This window comes from Squalius cephalus, assembly GCF_949319135.1.
Source record: "Squalius cephalus genome assembly, chromosome: 4".
NCBI classification, from domain to species: Eukaryota; Metazoa; Chordata; class Actinopteri; order Cypriniformes; family Leuciscidae; genus Squalius; species Squalius cephalus.
This window is the reverse complement of record NC_137125.1, coordinates 42166972-42185481: the sequence shown is the minus strand read 5'-3', so window position 1 is coordinate 42185481 and position 18510 is coordinate 42166972. Positions and strand designations below refer to the sequence as shown.

The following is an 18510-nucleotide window of genomic DNA, read 5'->3' as shown; positions in this document are numbered from 1 at the left end:
CGAAGGATCAAGAATGTTCAAGCCACTCATTTTTGGAACAAAATCAGGGTGAGGAAATGATTTTCATTTTTGGCTAAACTATTGCTTTAATATCTCCTGCAGGTTCTTTGTGCTGGCTGATCATTCTGATCTAGTAAACTGGTGTGGCGATCCTTGTCCTTTTTGAAATGGCTGGGCTCGCTACAATAGTATCCGTGTGTCTTCTCCAAATCCCCAGAGCGCAACCTCAGAGGACGTTGGGCAGGTAGAGTGAGCAAAGCAGCATGTTCTGTCCCAGAGCAGGGAAACGTCTGAACGCCTCCCAGGCATCTGAGAAAATGTTGTATTTGAGGAAGACGCGGTGCTCCAGGCTGGTGGGAAGGCTGACGTCTCTGCTCATGATGTAGATGCCATCGTTGTGCAGCGTGCAGGTGAGGTTCAAACCCGACTTTGACGTGTTCTCCTTAAGTTGCAACAATTCTCCCGTCTGCACGTTGTAGGACTGTACCGTCAGCATGTCCTCCGTATGGCTTAGCCTCCGCCGTCCCGTTTCTGCAGGTTCTAGCTCATGCGTGTAGCCACCCACTAGGTAGATGGTGTCCTCCACTGAGAGCATCTGCTGCTTGCGCACATGAGCCGAACAGGAATGGAACACGGACCACGTGTCCGATACGGGGCAGTAGCGCAGCACGCTGGTGTTCCTATCTGTCAGATATCAGGAGAAAAACTCTGAGATGATGGAATTTCGGGTCATTTTAAGATCATTTTAACGGAAATTTAAAGTGCAATCGTCTTTTCTTCCCTACTGTGATGTGTATATATGAGCAAAATGGCATTTACCGGTATGTATTTAATTAAAAAGGACAAATGAATAAAAAAAAAATAATGATGTGCATGGATAAAACAATTTTAATAAACATTGCAAAATTCCATAAAATAAAAGAACAGTTCAATTTGATTTCATGGTGACTTTTTGTGAGTTTTTTCATTGTTTGGCTACATCAGCCATTTATCAGTTATCAGCCATAACAATTTAATAATTTTAATATCCGTACAAGTTTATCTTTGAATGATAGATGATGGCAAAAAGATCTAAAAGTAAAAATAGGGGAAATGAGAATGCATAAGAAAATATGTTGAATATATATTGACCGATACCATTAAATATATATATATATATATATTTTTTTTAATTTAATATATTTTATTCTGATTTCTCATATTTTTGCTTTTAGATTACCCATGCGATTATCTAACACTCACTTAAAGTGAGTAATCTTGTACCAATACAAAATGGATGGCCAATTACGTGAATTATTTTTCATGTTATAACCACTGATCTATATAATGACTTAATATAATAATAATAATATATAATAATAATAATAATAATAATAATATATTTATAATGTCATTCTATATAGATCAGTGGTTATAACCGATAAATAACTGGTAATAAAATTCTATAATATTTTATCTAAATAAATTCAATAACACCAATTATATTTAATGCTATTGAGAGTCAAATGATGTAAAAGGACATTTGATTAAAAAGTGAGATAAATGTTTGCCTGTACTTTTTTTCTTCTTTTAAATCTAGTTTTGACATCAGCCAAAACAGGGAAAAAATCACAAGTGAAGTAAGTAAAGAAAACCAGTTTTTCCTTTGGAATAACATACATAGTTCACAATACTACCAGTCACGTAAAAGAAAGTAAATGAAGTCTAATGCCTGTTAGTGTGTGTGAGTGTGAATGAACCCATCTCTCAAACAGTAAAACACACCTCTAGAGGTATAACCGCCCATGACGTAGATCATGCCCTGACACTCACAGGCAGAGAACTCGGCGAGAGGTTCAGGCAGAGACGCCACACACGTCCACCAGTCCTGCTCGGGACTGTAGCACTCCACCGTCCCCAGACAATGACCTCCAACCGCATACAGCTTCCCGCTCACGGCCAGGAGCTTGAAGTTTGATCTGGAAACCAAAAGAGCACTAACTGATCCCTTGCACTACACAAACCACAAATAATTGGACACATCATGAGTTGAATTGTACCTCTTCTGGTTCAAAGGTGCCACATGGTTCCACTCATTCTTGCAGGGGTTGTAGCAGTGGGCCACCGAGATCTCCTGACTTGTCATTCTGTATCCACCAACAATAAACAAGTAGTTGTCCAGCACAGCAGATCCGTAACCTCTGACATTGATCATGTCTGGAGGGAGATTGTTGGCTAGAGGTTTCCAGCGTTGCTTTAGCTCATCATACCTCAACATGGACCACGGCTCGTCCTGGTTTGCCAGATCCAGACAGGTGTCAGTGAAATCCCCTATTGCTACTAAAGTGGCCGTACCTTTCATGCGCATATCTCGGATCTGATCCCGCAGAACAGCTGACAACATCTTGAACTCCGGCCTGCGCAGCATGAGATGATAGTAGCAGCTCATGAATTTCAAACAAGCTTTCCTAAGATCATGCATCCCGTAGATTTCAGAGAGCTTGGAGAGCTCGACGCAATTCTCCAGCCTGATTTCCGAGAGGAGCAGTTTTAAGATGGAAGTGACTTGCAGAAAGGATGCGGTTTCGATCAGGTCCTCCAGAGTCTCGTTGGCCACCTGAACTTTGGAGGTGTTGATGAACTCCAGCACCAGCTCGAGCCCCGGCGTGCTCAGTCCCCGAAGCTGCACCGAATCCTCCGCGGACTCGCGCATCCCCGAGCTGTACAGCGCGCGGAAGTAATCGCTCTTCTCGATCAGTTTGCTTTTACTCACATTGTACGTTTTGTCATCCATCACGATCTCTATAATCTGCTCGGGGGATGTCATGTCTGCTGTTCTGGGGTCAGCGGCTGTTTTTCAGCTGTGATAGAGACGCTTTTTCATCCTTCGATGCCAAAGCCTATATATGGAAATATTCAGCGCATAGAATCCGAGTCTGCTCATATGCATGCATAGATCCCATAAACAATCGCGTCTTTTGAAAACAAACGGATGGCTTGCATATACAAAAGGAATAGTGCTATATAAATTCGTCTGTTTGTTTAAACATGTTTAATTTGGCATGTTTATAGAGTCAGCTAATGTGCATTCCTGAACTAAAGCGATATATTGGCACTTGTTTAAACGCAGTTCTCATCGGCAGAAATATCTGTCGTGGTATAAATAATGGCAGTTTATTTTCTTTTATTACATTGTACACTTCGAGATTTCAAATGTAAATCAGTTCCTGTTTTGGTCTCGTGGTTTGTGTTGCGTCACGTGGTGTCCTGCTCGCCTCAGTTTTGCGCAGTAGTATGTTTTTTTAAATCTACAACATAATGTTATATTAACGCATAAGAAAAATATAATTTAGTTTGGTTGAGTCTATACATTATAAATGTTCAATTTAACCGATAAAATTACACTATAAAGTGATACTCGCTGGAGCAAATATTGCGAATAATGTGCGCATAGTGGAAGCGTTTAATACGCTTTTACTGTGTCACCCTGGTATTTCTTCCGGAGAGAAACTTGATTTGCGTTTAGGTTTGTAATATATATTCTCGTGTTTACAAATTATATTCTTTAAATATGGTATTTTCTCTAATGTATGTAATAATTTATAGCACCCCAAAAAAAAAAAAAAAACACCTTCAGATGTATGTTTCATATTGAGCGGTCGAAACTATTTGCTCCCTGTTACGACAGGGTTTATTTTGTCGACGCACACAATTTAACGCCAATGCTCAGACACAAGCGTGATTAATTTTAATAGTCTTTAAGAAAGATTTATATATTTTTCGGTATGGAAGACAAGCCTTTACGAGTGTAAGTTTTGATTTTGGGTTAAAAAGCGTCATATGTGAATGTTAGCTAGCTCGTTACCCATCTCAACAAATCATTTCCTGTAAATAATTTAAATAACAGCATAGGCGGAGGTGTAACTTACATGTAATAAACCAATGTGTTTTGTTTTCACGCTGCTTTAATGTTTCATTCCCTCTCAGTCTCGCATGTGGTGACGTTGAAGGAAGAATAAATGCTTTGTTCAACCGGGTGAACGCTATTCAGAAAAAGAGCGGGCAATTTGATGTGAGTCTGCACGTGTATCTTACTTATTTAGAGAGAGAGAGTTCAGGGTTTAACTAGATGGTTTTGTTTTTCAGTTGCTGTTGTGTGTTGGAGACTTTTTTGGAACCTCTCCCGAGGCTGAATCGGAATGGGAAACATACAAATCTGGTGCCAAAAAGGGTAGGGTTTCCTTGTATGTCTTTAAAATGTATTCCTTTAACCACACCAAAAAAATGTACTGAATTAAACTGTGCTCTTTCTAAACCCCCAGCACCAATTCACACATATATTCTCGGCGCAGCCAGCCAAGAGACTGTGAAGTATTTCCCAAACTCTGATGGCTGCGAGTTGGCTGACAACATCACATGTCTGGGTAAGATGGATCTATAACCTGTCATCTTTAGAAAACATGTGTCTTTGCTGTTTTCGGTTAGCTTATTATGCATGTATGTATGTATTGGGCTCAGGTTTGTCAACTCGAGTTAGACGAATACGCTTGTTTTTTTCCTAGGTCGAAGGGGCATTTTCACGGGCGCATCGGGGCTTCAGATCGCCTATGTCAGTGGCAGAGAATCACAACAGGAACCTGCTCCCTCACACTGCTTTACCCGTAAAGACCTCAGTGCCCTGGTGGCTCCTCTGCTGTCCAACTCCAAATTTCGAGGTGTGGACATTCTCCTGTCCTCGCAGTGGCCTCGGGGCGTGTGGCAGTACGGAAACAATCCCGTCAGTGCTTTGGTGTGCTTGTTTAATACATTTCTCAGGTATTTTCTGATCGTGTGCTTAAGGATCGTTTACTTTCTTGCCCTTTTCAGGAAACTGATACAAAGTATTGTGGGGTTTCGACCATCGCAGATCTCGCTGACAAGCTGAAGCCCCGCTACCATTTTGCGGGACTGGAAGGGGTCCATTATGAGAGGCTGCCCTACAGGTGTGCTATTACAGCATCAGGAAATGTTTTATTTTTTTTCAAATGCTCTTTGTCTTACAAAATGTGTATACATTCACAGGAATCATGTGGTCCTTCAACAGAATGCTCAGCATGTCAGTAGATTCATTGCCCTGGCAGCAGTCAACAATCCTGCCAAGAAGAAGGTATTTTTGTTTCTTTGTATGTTTTTTTAATTTGTGTGTGTGTGTAAAACATTTTTATGACTGATATTATTAGATATGATAATGATGTATGATTATATTCCATTTTCTAACGCCTTTTCATCTAACACTCACTTAAAGTCAGTATGATTTCACCATAGTAATATTTATGTACAATTATAGTATTTAAAAAAGAAAAATTTGAATTACCTTTAATTTTACTTTACATTTTAGTGATTTTTTTTTGTGCTTTGCCATTTTTATGATTTAATTTTTTTTTAACTTATTTTATTTACGTTTTTAGTCATTTTAGTACTTCAACTTTATTAATGTTAGTAAGTAACTAAGACAACATTTGTCATTTAAGTTTGTTTATATATATATATTTCACTTTATTTCTTCTTTTTTTTATTCTTTATTTTGGTGTATCGCTTTATTTCAATTAATTAAAAAAATCGCATATATATAAACATCCATTTCATACTGCCTAATATTAATGTTATTATGCAAAATAGTTTTAAATTTTAATATCGGCCTTAACGTAAAAGCAACTAATGCACAGAATTTTTATATCCGTGCATCCCTACATAATATTTAATTTTTAATGAAGACTTGTGGCGCATGGAGACTGAATTCATGGTTTAACTGTACAGTTTATCTTTTCTCTCAGTACTTGTATGCATTCAACATTGTCCCGATGAAAACCATGGACCCCACAGAGTTAGTCAAACAACCTCAGGATGTCACAGAAAATCCCTACAGGAAACCTACGAAAGATGGGAAGAAAGAAAGGCAGCCACCCTCTTTGGCAGACGCGGAGGTGTGTGTACAGTTTTTACTTTACTTAATAGAATTAGTATGTAGGTGATGTATTATTGCTCATCAAGTTTGATTTTTTTAACACATCCTTTTATGCTTCAATATCAAAAATCCAGTAAAACCATAATATTGTGAAATATTTCTATTCAAAATAACAGATAAAATGTAATTTATTCCTGTTATGCAAAACTGTATTTTGAGCATCATAACTCCAGTCTTCAGTGTCACATGATCCTTCAGAAATCATTCTAATATGATGATTTGGTGCTCAAAAAACATTTCTTATTATCAATGTTGAAAATAGTTGTGCTGCTGCTTAATACTTTTGTGGTAACTGAGATTTCAGGATTCTTTGATCAATTTCTTCACTTTTGATTAATTTAATGTTGCCTGGCTGAATGAAAGTATTAATTTCTTCCAAAAAAAAAAACTTTTTGATCAGGAGGAACCAGCATCCCAGTTCTTTTTTGATCTGGGGCAGAATAAACCACATCACCAGCAACATCAACATGGCAGGAAGAGACAATCGGACGGGGACAGACCCAATCAGCCCAAACAGCCCAGAAAACCCCGTGAGTCCATTCACTTCTCAGAGGTGGTCTAATGGATCTACCTGATCTATTTTTATTACCTCATTTAGAAACACTCAGCAGAACTTATTTCGATTCTTTTTAGAGTTGATTTTGTGGATGATTTGAATTTATTTTTGCTTGCTGCTCTTGACACAGACCTTGATTTCTGCTTTTATTACAGCACAGCCCACTGGACCCTGTTGGTTCTGCCTTGCCAGTCCAGAAGTCGAGAAGCACTTGGTCATAAGCATCGGAACACATGTCAGTCCACAACATATGTATTCAGCAGCCCAGTGTCACTTTAGAAAGCTTTTAAACATATATCAACTGATAAATTACAGACTTCTCTCCTGTTGCTTTTTCATGTTGATCTAATGTCAGTATTCTATTTCCAGTGTTACGTGGCTCTCGCTAAGGGTGGACTTACTCCTGACCATGTTCTCCTGCTGCCCATCGGACATTACCAGTCAGTGGTGGATTTGGCATCAGAGGTGGTTGAAGAGATGGAGAAATACAAGAGCGCCGTCAAGAAGTTCTGTAAAAGCAGAGGCCAACGGTGCGTCTTGTTTGAGAGGAACTACCGCAGCCAGCACCTTCAACTTCAGGTCCATACAAAATATTGTCATTCATAATGAGATTGTGGTGTCTGCCTGAACAGACTGACCTGCACAGATCCCAGGTCAGTCTAAACAGCACCACATATATAAAAAAGAGAGTCTGGTAAACTTATAGCAGCGCGGAGAGTGTGAGAGATGCCCCACCTTCCACCAATTGCAGACTCCAACATCATTTCATCAGTTTAAGTCTGAGTGGATAGACAATCTGTCTGCATTGACGAGTAACCATTTCTGAGGGACGTGTTCCCAATGATGACCAAACACATGGTTTTCAAGTTATGAGAAAGCAGTGCGTAATGGGTTTAACGGACGGAAACTTCTCTTCTTCATCATCCTCAGGCTGTGCCGGTTCCCATGGAGAAGTGCAGTACAGAAGACATCAAGGAGGCGTTCATGACACAAGCTGAAGAGCAGCAGATGGAACTGATGGAGATTCCAGCTCATACTGACCTCAAACAGGTACACACCATCTGTCTCCCTCAGACTGAACACTTCAAAGTTAGAGTTTTTATTTATTATTTAAACATTTAAAATTCAATATACTTTTAATATAATAATTTATTACTTTATTATTATATAATTATTTTTTTTTAAATGATATATACTATTAATATAATAACTTATTGCTTTCTCGTCAACATCATTATTATTACATTGTATAAATTACTTATTTAAAATTATATAATATACTGTTAATTGTATACTGATATTATAATTTATATATACATACATGCATACACTGTTAATATAATATGCTTTTATTATTACAAAAGTTTATTTAAATTATATTTACTAAGTTATGTCATTTTTTTTATTTTATTTTTAAATTATATATATTATTAATATAATCTATTATTAATATTATTATTATATAATGATTTTTTTTTATTTTTTTTATCTTTTTACTTATTGGTATATGCAACTCCATTCACTTTAGTTTTTTCTTGCAAACCTGCAAAAAAAAAATCCATGTGTAGTCTAAAATCAAATTTAACAAATAAATTAAATGAATTTTTCTTTTTTAAATAACTGTTTTAATGGTCAGATTGGATTTCAAGTTTTTGATTTTGATTTTTTTATGTATCATAATATGTCATTTGGGAGGCGTCTTGTTTGTGCACTCTAAATCCAAAGTGTCCAAATTCCTCTCTGTGAACTATACAACATTATCTTTGTAGGGAATGAGTGAGCAAGTCATGATGAGACGATGATACATTTTCTGTAATGATGAACTGTGACCAACAATAATATCCCACATTTCAGATTGCTCCTCCGGGAACACCCTACTTTTATGTGGAGCTGGATACAGGCGAGAAGCTGTTTCATCGCATCAAGAAAAATTTCCCTTTGCAGTTTGGCAGGTAATTGTTACACTGGCACAGTTCATCAACTGGGGGCAGTCATACACTAGTTATAAACATTAGTATGTGTTTGACATGATTGTAAAAACATGCTTCAGCATAACCACCTGTGTATATCCTGTGTGTGCTTCCACAGGGAAGTATTAGCGAGCGAGGTGGTGTTGAACATCCCCATGCGAGCTGACTGGAGAGAGTGTAAATGTACAAAGGAAGAGGAGGAGGATCAGGCCAAAAAAGTGCGCTCTGACTTTGAGCCCTTTGACTTCGCAATTGATGACTGAGAAACACTTCAGATGCATCTGACTTTAACACTTACAATCATGTTTGTGAACTCCCTAAATGTGTCCACAACTGCTTATTTTATCTTTTTTATTCTTTTTAAATTTTGCACTTTAGGTGCTTTCCTCTTTGTTTCATTTGGCAACAGTTAGGAAATGACTGTTGTCTCAGTGGTCTTTTAAAATATATCTTTGTTTTGGTGATGTATCAATCTGTTGGATGCTAATAAGTGTTGAATTTTGTTTTGTGACTCCTAATTAAAGTCATTTTTCAAATTTGTAAAATCTGCATTTTTTCTCTCTTGTAGTAACAGTGTGGTGTTCGTCCTCTGCTGGTGTTGATGTCCTTTTCTTTGTCTACAGTGGGTCTACTATGTAGCAGAATCAAACCCCTGAGATTTTACAGTTGTTTGTATCTGCTGTCTGAAATATAACCCATCATCTCATAGCTGATTTAAGAGTGTGTGTGTGAGATTGACAATGTTTCAATCTTAGTAATTAATTAGAAATAGTAATCAATTATATATAACCTATCCGCTCACTTATTATTAATCACAATAATTGTTCATAAATAAAACTCAACATTTACACGAATGTTAAATTTCTTAAAATCGACTTTCGGTTTTTGGGAGCGGACTTTTATTATGGTAACGTGGAAGTGTTAAGGACTTTTGAGTTACAAGCAAACGTAAACAGTTTAAATATATGAAAAAAATATTTGTATTCAAAATATATAACATATATTTAACAATGAATTACTCTTTAGTTTTATTTGTAACACAAAACAGTATTTTTATTAAAGTTAGAAAGGTTTGAGAACTTTTATTATGTTCAGAACGCGGAAGTACTGTAGTGAAGTCACGTGAGGAGGTATTTTCACAAGGATGCGTTTGATCCGCACGGCCAACTCGTTTAAGACATTTAACGCGTAGAAATCTGTGTCTGTGATAATTAAAACGCAACAGAGTTGCTGAAATGGACGAGGACGGATTACCCATTGTGGGATCAGGAATAGATCTTACAAAGGTGAGTTTTTTTTTACTTTGCAACATCTGCTGCTGCTCACATGATCGTCTGACTGACACCTATGAATTATTTTTCACATAACTTATATGTGCACGAAGCATCTGGTCTGAAACTGATCATTACATTTTCTTTCTTAAGGTTCCAGCCATTCAACAGAGAAGAATCGTAGCTTTCCTCAATCAGTTCATAGTCCACACCGTCAGGTTCCTGAACCGCTTTTCCACAGTTTGTGAGGAGGTATGTTCACCTGTCAGCACATCATCCTCCTCTTTACAGTAACTCAACTTACACATTTTCTGAAATTGTAAGTGACCTGATGGAATTTGCTTTTACAGAAGCTAGCAACAGTATCACTACGAATCCAGCAGATTGAGACCACACTAAGCATTTTGGAAGCAAAGGTAAGTCAAGGCACTAAAGGGGGTTTTCATGGTCCGTGAAAATGTGTACAATTAATTAATAACTTTATTAAAACAATAATAAAAAAATAAGATTTAATTAAATAATAATAAAAATCAGAATAAAATAAATAAATACACGAACATTACATTTAAACAAATAAATATAAATTAGATTTTAAATAATTGAATGAATACAAAACAATTAATACCAATTAAATATAATATTACAAATAAATAATCAAGTCATATTCATATAAATAAATAGTGGATTTAAACAACTGGGCAAATAAATAAAATATTTTCCAAATACTATTTTCGATCCATTCATAATATCAATTTTTCACAGTAATATGAATTGGGACTTTATACATGAAACTATATAGATGCCTTTTAAATCTCAGGATAGGGGTCTCTCGCACTAGAATGATCATATTTGGTCCGTGTCATCTAAAAGATTTAAAACCTCTGACTCAAGGAACATGACTTTATGAATACCTTCTTTTTTTTAAGCTTATCTAAGTTGATTTCATGAAACAATTTCTACATTTTCAGTTAGCCTCTATTCCTGGTTTGGAAGAAGTGACAGTGGATGGAGTGAGACCGCCTGCAGTGACAAACGGCCCCGCAGTGGAAGGCAGTCGTGCCACGGGTCCCCCTGTTGAGGTAACACTTATCCTGATATATTAATGTCTTCATCACTGCATTCTGAGGTTGTTATAACCATAATGGCACTCATAGGAAGTCCTTCAGTCAGTATTAATACAAAATCCTTTTCCATTCAGGCATCTCAGCAAACACAAGTGGCCCCTCAGGAGCCGAAAGCAGAGGTCCCAGCGGAAAACATCATGACTGTAGCCAAGGACCCGCGATACGCCAGATACCTGAAAATGGTGCAAGTGGTATGTGTGTTTCTCTTAACTTTCATCATTAATAAACCTACTCCCTAATTATGGCTGACGTCATGTCAAATGTGTATGCAAATGCCCAAATTATACTCTGTATGTTCATAGGGTGTTCCAGTTATGGCCATTAAAAATAAGATGGTATTGGAGGGTTTGGACCCTAGTTTGCTTGAGTAAGTGTTAAAACAAAAAGTTGATTCTGTCACTATTTGTATGATTATGAGCTGTTTATATTGTAGCTAATAGATTTATTTTTTGTATCCTTCAGCACTCCTGACGCACCCGTTCCAGATGGTGGCAAAAAAGCTTTGGAAGAGCAAGATGATGACAGCTCAGGCAGCGAATCATCCTTCAGCGATTGATTGGCTCCGCCCCCTCCCACAGCTAATGAGCTTTGTGTTGGACTTGGCCTTCTGTATGTAGGCTGTGATGAATCTTGCTCATCTCAAAGCAGGGTTAATGCACTTGAATGTCCTTACAAAGGACAGGCATTAAGCGATGGCACTAAAAGGTTGCGTTACATCATGGAGACGGCATACTTGACATCTGTACTGGTGGTTTCTGAGGGCAGTTGCTCACTAGGTGAGATCGCTGATGATTATGTTTGATCCATTGAAGTCTAAGTGCTACTCTCATGCGAATTGTGAAGTGTGTCATTTCTTACCATGTACATATGTGTATCCAATAACAATAAAAAGATGCCACTGGGTGTGTTTTTATGAAATGGCCACAAGCAGCCTTGTAAATCTGTTCAAAAATATATATTTTTAAAATTGTAGCTGAGGGAAATTTCTTTTCTTTCTTTTTCATCTCCAGTTGGAACAATCTTGAATTGACTTTGAAACACGATCATATCAACAACAAAATCCACATAAAGCCCTATTTAATTTAGTTAGATTTGTTATGTTTCATAGCCATTAAAGATTTGCTTACATTGTCTTTTCCAGAGTAACTTATTAAAAGTTATGTTCAAATTCATTGAAAAGAAGTTTTTTTTAAACATACTGTTATTCAAAAGTTCGGGCTTGAATTTAAAATGTTTTTAAATGAAGTCTGTTATGCATTTATTTGATTAGAAATACAGTAAAAACTGGAATATTGTGAAATATTATTACAGTTTAAATAGTTGTTTTTTTGTTTTAATGCATTTTGAATCATTTATTCGTGTGATGGTAAAGCTGAATTTTCACATGATCCTTCAGAAATCATAATTTGTTGATTTGCTGCTCTAGAAACATTTCATATGATCAATAATCAATGCTTTATGTTTTATTTTTTTCAGGATTTTTTGATGAATAGAAAGTTTTTTTTCTTATGTAACATTATAAATGTCTTTACTGTCACTTTTGATCAGCACCCTTGCTTAATTATTGTATTAATTTCTTTTAAAAGTCTAAAAAAAAATCATACAGACCCTAGACGTTTAAACAGTAGTGTGTGCTGCTATTCCTATTATTAGAAACATTAAAGCAATCACTTCTCTTTAACCATGAACATCATCATCATCATCATTGTCATGTGTTTTTATTCCAGAATTACAAAATCAGACACATTGTGCAATCAACGGACTTACATTCACATTGCACAGCATAAAGAACAAGAGTAAAAAAACAAACACCTGTGGCTCACTCTCAGCTGCACTGAACGAATGATCAGGGAGAAAAACAACCGAAGCAAAGATTGATTAAATGCAAATATGAATGTGCTATTTTGTCTTGGTTGATTATAAAAGGAGAATCACTATGATGAAGCTTTATTGTTAGAGTGTATTACATTTCAAGTACGTTTTATGCCTTTTTTTCCAAGACCAAAGTGCAAGCTACAAAAATATACACTGCAAATGATTATACAATACTGCAGCAGATCTTTCAACGTGAAAAAAGCGAATAAGTTGTATAAAAAATACAATTATATTAATAAAAATGTACCAAAAACAGTGAAACATAACTCATCCGGTAACAGTATGATGCCACGGTCATTAATACTCAATTAAATTTACAGTCAGTTTCAGAGTGAATTGCTGTAAAAGGAAATAAAAGAAATGTTAGGTTTATCTACGAGGAACTAAAAAATAATTTCACTCAATGTAAGTGATTAGAAATAATGTGAAAATCAATGATACCACATACACTACTGTTCAAAAGTTTAGGGTCGGTAAGGTTTTTTAATGTTTTTAAAAGTATCTTATGCTCACCAAGGCTGCATTTATTTGATCAAAATGCTGTATGCATATTGTGAAATATTATTGCACATTAAAATATATTTATTATATTTAATATAAATGTAAAATTTATTCCTGTGATGGCAAAGCTGAATTTTCAACATCATTACTCAGTCTCGCATGATTCCTCAGAAGTCAATAAACATTCATTATTAACAATTCCTGGATTTTTTTTTTTTTTTTTTTTTTTTTTTTTTGATGAACAGAAAGTTCAAAAGAGCAATATTTATTTGAAATAGAACATTATTGTCTTTACTGATCATTTTGATCAATTTAATGCATCCTTTCTGAATAAACGCATTAATTATTATTTTTTAATTTTTTTGACCCCCAAACCTTTTGAACTGTAGTGTGTCTCATCATGTTTTATGTACTCACCTGGAACTCTTGGATGTATGTTAAGAAGAAGAAGACAAAACTGAAGGCAGTGATCCATTCACACACAACACTCACTATATGAAGTGTGTAGTCCTTCAGAAGCAGGGAAACAAATCAAGCAACTTTAAACATTCAATATTACATTCTACTATAATCTGAGCTGGTTAGTGACATGAATTGTACCTTATCATTGATGTCCCAGTGAAGTTTGCTTGTTCCAACATTAACGGCACAGAAAACTGCTGGAAGGAGGCGTTAAAGACAAACAGTTTGATCTGAAATGTAAACAGTGCATGTCTTCAAGGGAAACCAGCATGGTGGCATCACAACACTGGATTTGGATGAATAGCAGTGGGTGGAGATGCATGTTCATGCAAATTTACACTGGCAAAACTATGTTCAGTATGTCAACATGTAAGACTGAGAAAGGATACTGGGAAAAACAGCTACAAAGGCCACTGCAGCGAAGAACACACGTAAATGACACATCCGCTTTGAAGGTCCGTAAGGATGAGCGCGGTACGAGATCACGCTCTGAATAATGGTGTATATAACTCCAAAGACGAAGAATAGTAAAGCACCCAAATCATGGACAGCCATCACCGTCGTCTCCTAGAACACAACAGCATACGTGAGCGTCAATCAGAGTCATCGTTTACTCACATTTTTTGAAGAACTGCTTTTGTTCATACAGTGAAAGTCAATGGGGTCCAAAACAGTATTGGAACCCACTGACTTTCTTTATATAGACACACACACACAAAAAAAGAATGAAAGTGAGTAAATTCTGAAAGAGTTTTTGTTTGTGGCTAAACTAGACATACCTGAAATGTAGCAACCAAACACATGCCGACGCAAGAGATGATGCCAACAGCAAAAGAAGCCTTGTTTAGATGAGGTGACACGGCACCGGTTCTCTCGTGGACTCTTTCCACAAATTTATATTCAGCATACATAGTAGCAAAGGCTGGAAAACAAATTCATCAGAGTTTCATCAGTTTAAAGAATGGAAATTGCTGTGCAATACAATCAACAATATTCACTCATTAAGTAAAACAATAAATTCTACGCAGGAAAGTGCGATGAAAATAGTATTTATATCGGTTAAAAATGAATTTGAGTTGCCATGGTGGCTGTTGCTCTGATAACCTGGGATTTGGCATTAGGTTTCATTTCTGCAGTTGTTGTTTGGGGTTTTGTCTGCAGTTTTGTTAAACACTGAACTCCAGCTGTGTGTCACGGCTGGGAAAAAAAAAAAGTGCTTTCGTTTTCAGCAGAAAGAGAAGTGAGACCAGAATGAGCGAGATCCCATTGTTACTAAAGAAACGTATATTTGAGACATTCCCACTGCTTTCCTCTCACATGTCAAAACCAAACAGTTTGCGGTTGACTAAAAGTTGCACAATTTCCAAAAGGTTGTGACACACAGATAGCAAGGAGTTTCCTGAAGCTGCTGCTGCTGCTGCTGGGAGATTAACTGTTCTTATGAAATATGAGCTGGAAATCAAAATCAAATCAAACTGAAATCAGAAAGCGGCTGATTATTAGTCATACCTGCAAACGAAGTGATTGTCGACATGAATCCAAACACACAGCTCTCAGGTGGAGTTGCCCCTGTATCACTGAAAAAAGTAAAGGACTGATTTTCAGAAACGTTTACACAAATTTGGTTACACTTTATTTTAAGATGTCATTGTTACTGTGTAATTATATATTTAAGTACTGAGAAATATTACTCAACAACATAGGGTTAGGGTAGGGTTAGGGTTTGGTTGAGGGTTAGTTCAATGTAATTATGCATAATTTACTGTTATAACTATGGTAAGTACATGTAACAAGGATACTGTGAAATAAAGTGTTACCAAACATTCATGAAGGAATTCAGAAACATTTAATCATAACCGTGCAATACTTTGTATTAGAAATAAGCACAGAAATGGTCCACAGTTTACTGTATGACATTTAATAAAAGTGCAATCATGGCCTCACCATTACAATACATTAATACGTGACTTTGAACATATTTATTATTACTTATTTCTTTTTTAAATATTATTTTAAATAAGTATTTTAAATTTAAATAGAATTTTATGTTATTATTTTTGAATAATAAACTTAAAAAATGTAGGGTGTTTTTTTACATGATATATTATAGCCTATATTTATATTAAATACGTGTGTGTGATTGTGTGTTATTATATTATATTATATTAATCTTCTTTCAGGATAGCTAGTTTGTCCAGCTTCCTGCACTGAATACTAACCTAGTTTTGAACACGAGCCACGTTCATCTTCTCAGTAGAAAACGAAACTAACGTACGAGCTGCCAGCAAAAACTTTTTTTTTCCCGAAATTTTTACAACCAGGAGCTTTATATGTATAGGCTATAAGCTATATAAATACCCGCTTAAAACATGGACTTGTTACTAATATCACAAGCTATTTCTGGTCTATTATGTTAAGAGTTGTAAATTCGTCAAATTCAGATGTGTACCAAACTAAAATCAAGCACAATGTAAAAAGGCATATCACATACCTTATATAAGGAAGGACAACGTCAACATCTCGTCGAAACAATGCGATGATATAAGATACTATGAATGTGCTCGATGACCAGATTACCAGAAAAGTAGGTAAAAAGCACACTCCTTCCAAAAACCAAACCATCTCGCCTGAGGGCTGAGTGTGAACGGTGCATCACCATTCACGGAGACAAAAGCAAAGAAAACATCACATATCAGATATTAAGACACGGACACTTGACTGAACACATACTATATGCACATAGTAGCTCGACGTTTATAACTGTATCTATAGTGTCACGTGTTCGATGGGAATCTCTGATTCTCTTCCTCATTGTTTAACCCATATAAATTGACACCAACCGCAAATGTGAACAACACACAGAGGTTGGTTCTTTCTTTCTTTCTTTCTTTCTTTCTTTCTTTCTTTCTTTCTTTCTTTCTTTCTTTCTTTCTTTCTTTCTTTCTTTCTTTCTTTCTTTCTTTCTTTCTTTCTTTCTTTCTTTTAGATAAACCTGTAACACTTTAAGGTTCCATTTGTTAACATTAGGCTAACTACATAGTTAACATGAACTAAAATTTTTTTTAGCTAATCCTTATATTAATTTCAACATTCACTTGTAGGCTAAATGATTTAAATGAAAATTTGCATCTTTTAATATTATTCAATGTAGCCTACCTCTGATAACACGAACTAATGAACAGTTGTGTATTTATTAACGTTAACAAAGATGAATAAACACTGAAACAAATGTATTTCTCTTTGTTAAAAGTTAGTTAAGGCATTATAATGTTAACTAACGGGACCTTTTTGTAAAGTGTTAGCCTAGTTTGTTATGGTGATGGCCAAAGTGTTTCATAGCGTCATAGTTGGGTATTCCCATTTGCTCAAATAGCACAAGAAAAACTCCACAATAGTGTTTTCACAACTACCAAAAAGATTGAAAATATAGAGAGAGATTGATAACTGCAGTCAGAAGAAAGAAAGACGGCAATTTTACCATCACTCCCACAGCAGCGTCAACTAGTTTCTTGTAATTTGATGGAAAGCTAAAATAATACAAAGTGTTAAGTGTTATAAATGCAGATACATTTAAAAATATATATATAATGAAAATATAAAAAAAACGTAAATTTTAAAGCAAATTAACTTTGACAGCTAGTGTTCAGAAAATGTGTGAATCTGGTCAGCATAATATTCATCTGCAGTAATATGGTGTGCTTACTAACTCCAAACCTACCAACAAACCAGATAGCACACGTCTATTTGATGTGATGTTTACATCTGGAAGACGTCCTGTCAGATGTCAAATAGACGTTTAGAAGATGTCAGTTTAACATACATTCTAAATCATTACATCTTAAAGACATCTTCTAAACGTCTATTTGACATCTGACAGGAAACGTCCTATAGACGTATTGCAGATGAGCAAACACTCTTAAAAATACATCTTCCAGATGTAAACATCACATCAAATAGACATGTGCTATCTAAAACCATGTGAATATGTAGCGATGAAGTACGTTTACAATACAGCGGCAATACAATATTTTTGACCCTGTTGTCTTTATACTGAACACAGAAATATCAATGGCAAAAAAGCATTACATTTTTTAGATTAAGCTATTTAAAACAGTTTGATTAATATACAAACCATAATTTAAAAACATGTTTAAATGTGTGAAATAGTTCTTTTTTGAAAGTTTTAAATAGGCCTACTTTACAAGACTTGCATGAAAGTGCTCGTCCTCCTATTCACTAGAGGGCAGGAGCGAGTGTGTCATGTTCATAGATGTACTTGAATCGAGCGGTGTATCATCGTTCGTCACCTGATCACTACACATGAGGAACTACAGCGTTTGAGTGTTGAGCATGCGATCATGTGACAGTATGTTTTAGTGTAATGAAGTTGTTTTTATTTCACCGCGGGAAATATGTGTCCACATTAAGTGTTTATGGAGGAAGAGATGTTGATGGCCGGGGAGAGTCATGTTGATAATTAATTCGGTACTGAAACTGCTGCAGCGGCAGACATACACCTGCCTGTCTCATCGTTATGGACTGTACCTGTGTTTCGGAGGACTGGTCCTCATGATAGTGTCAGCCTTTCAGTTTGGAGAGGTATGTACACTATTTAGGGAGAAATTCATCCGGCAGAAGTATACTAGCTTCATTAGATTCGCATTTAGGCCGTGCATGCATTTTATCTGTGCATTCTGTGTCAATCACTGATTACTGATCAAAGCTGATTGTGCAATGTGACTCTGACCTGTTACATAGTGGTTGGAAA

General features: G+C 36.0%; 5 protein-coding genes across 6 annotated transcripts in view; 3 read left to right on the top strand and 2 right to left on the bottom strand.

The window, feature by feature from the left end:
* Positions 1–226: 226 nt before the first annotated feature.
* On the bottom strand, positions 227–2461 carry klhl42 (kelch-like family, member 42; the record flags this gene model as incomplete). The annotated part of the gene is made up of 3 exons (XM_079869632.1): positions 227–684; positions 1765–1958; positions 2040–2461. 3 exons carry the CDS (start codon positions 2459–2461, stop codon positions 227–229), a joined length of 1074 nt encoding a protein of 357 aa, XP_079725758.1.
* Positions 2367–9221, top strand: cwf19l1 (CWF19 like cell cycle control factor 1). 2 transcript variants are annotated; one of them, XM_079868946.1, is made up of 14 exons: positions 2367–2716; positions 3967–4051; positions 4126–4210; positions 4302–4403; positions 4542–4756; positions 4846–4961; positions 5041–5125; positions 5793–5942; positions 6384–6513; positions 6695–6774; positions 6909–7118; positions 7470–7589; positions 8394–8491; positions 8628–9058. In XM_079868946.1, the coding sequence occupies exons 1-14, from the start codon at positions 2616–2618 to the stop codon at positions 8770–8772; spliced, it is 1722 nt and encodes a 573-aa protein (XP_079725072.1). In that variant the 5' UTR covers positions 2367–2615; the 3' UTR covers positions 8773–9058. The 2 variants fall into 2 exon arrangements, with proteins under 2 accessions (XP_079725072.1, XP_079725073.1); XM_079868947.1 differs by lacking the exon at positions 2367–2716 and adding an exon at positions 3651–3787 and having other exon boundaries at positions 8628–9221.
* A 381-nt stretch (positions 9222–9602) lies between these two features.
* Positions 9603–12602, top strand: washc3 (WASH complex subunit 3). The gene is made up of 7 exons (XM_079869485.1): positions 9603–9795; positions 9934–10032; positions 10131–10196; positions 10749–10859; positions 10979–11095; positions 11207–11271; positions 11367–12602. The coding sequence occupies exons 1-7, from the start codon at positions 9745–9747 to the stop codon at positions 11458–11460; spliced, it is 603 nt and encodes a 200-aa protein (XP_079725611.1). The 5' UTR covers positions 9603–9744; the 3' UTR covers positions 11461–12602.
* Positions 12603–12607: 5 nt separating this feature from the next.
* dram1 (DNA-damage regulated autophagy modulator 1) lies at positions 12608–16529 on the bottom strand. The gene is made up of 7 exons (XM_079869484.1): positions 16234–16529; positions 15252–15319; positions 14522–14664; positions 14132–14309; positions 13881–13939; positions 13698–13790; positions 12608–13118 (listed from the first exon to the last, which is right to left on the bottom strand). Exons 1-7 carry the CDS (start codon positions 16362–16364, stop codon positions 13077–13079), a joined length of 714 nt encoding a protein of 237 aa, XP_079725610.1. The 5' UTR covers positions 16365–16529; the 3' UTR covers positions 12608–13076.
* A 1487-nt stretch (positions 16530–18016) lies between these two features.
* Positions 18017–18510, top strand: part of gnptab (N-acetylglucosamine-1-phosphate transferase subunits alpha and beta) — a 21185-nt gene continuing 20691 nt past the window's right edge. Inside the window, exon 1 of the mRNA XM_079868621.1 lies at positions 18017–18341. Coding sequence (XP_079724747.1) covers positions 18210–18341 — 132 coding nt within the window. The 5' untranslated portion in view covers positions 18017–18209. The remainder of the gene's footprint in view (positions 18342–18510) is intronic.

Excerpts from the sequence above, each read along its gene's own strand:
- cwf19l1 (XM_079868946.1), top strand. The coding sequence starts at position 2,616 with ATGAACTCCAGCACCAGCTCGAGCCCCGGCGTGCTCAGTCCCCGAAGC. Across the intron at positions 4,052-4,125 it reads AAAAGAGCGGGCAATTTGAT|TTGCTGTTGTGTGTTGGAGA; the intron begins GTGAGTCTGCAC and ends TTTGTTTTTCAG. Across the intron at positions 4,211-4,301 it reads CAAATCTGGTGCCAAAAAGG|CACCAATTCACACATATATT; the intron begins GTAGGGTTTCCT and ends CTAAACCCCCAG.
- washc3 (XM_079869485.1), top strand. The coding sequence starts at position 9,745 with ATGGACGAGGACGGATTACCCATTGTGGGATCAGGAATAGATCTTACA. Across the intron at positions 10,197-10,748 it reads TAAGCATTTTGGAAGCAAAG|TTAGCCTCTATTCCTGGTTT; the intron begins GTAAGTCAAGGC and ends CTACATTTTCAG. Across the intron at positions 11,096-11,206 it reads ACCTGAAAATGGTGCAAGTG|GGTGTTCCAGTTATGGCCAT; the intron begins GTATGTGTGTTT and ends GTATGTTCATAG.
- dram1 (XM_079869484.1), bottom strand. The coding sequence starts at position 16,364 with ATGGTTTGGTTTTTGGAAGGAGTGTGCTTTTTACCTACTTTTCTGGTA. Across the intron at positions 14,665-15,251 it reads GACAATCACTTCGTTTGCAG|CCTTTGCTACTATGTATGCT; the intron begins GTATGACTAATA and ends TTTGTTTTCCAG. Across the intron at positions 13,791-13,880 it reads ACTGGGACATCAATGATAAG|GACTACACACTTCATATAGT; the intron begins GTACAATTCATG and ends CTGCTTCTGAAG.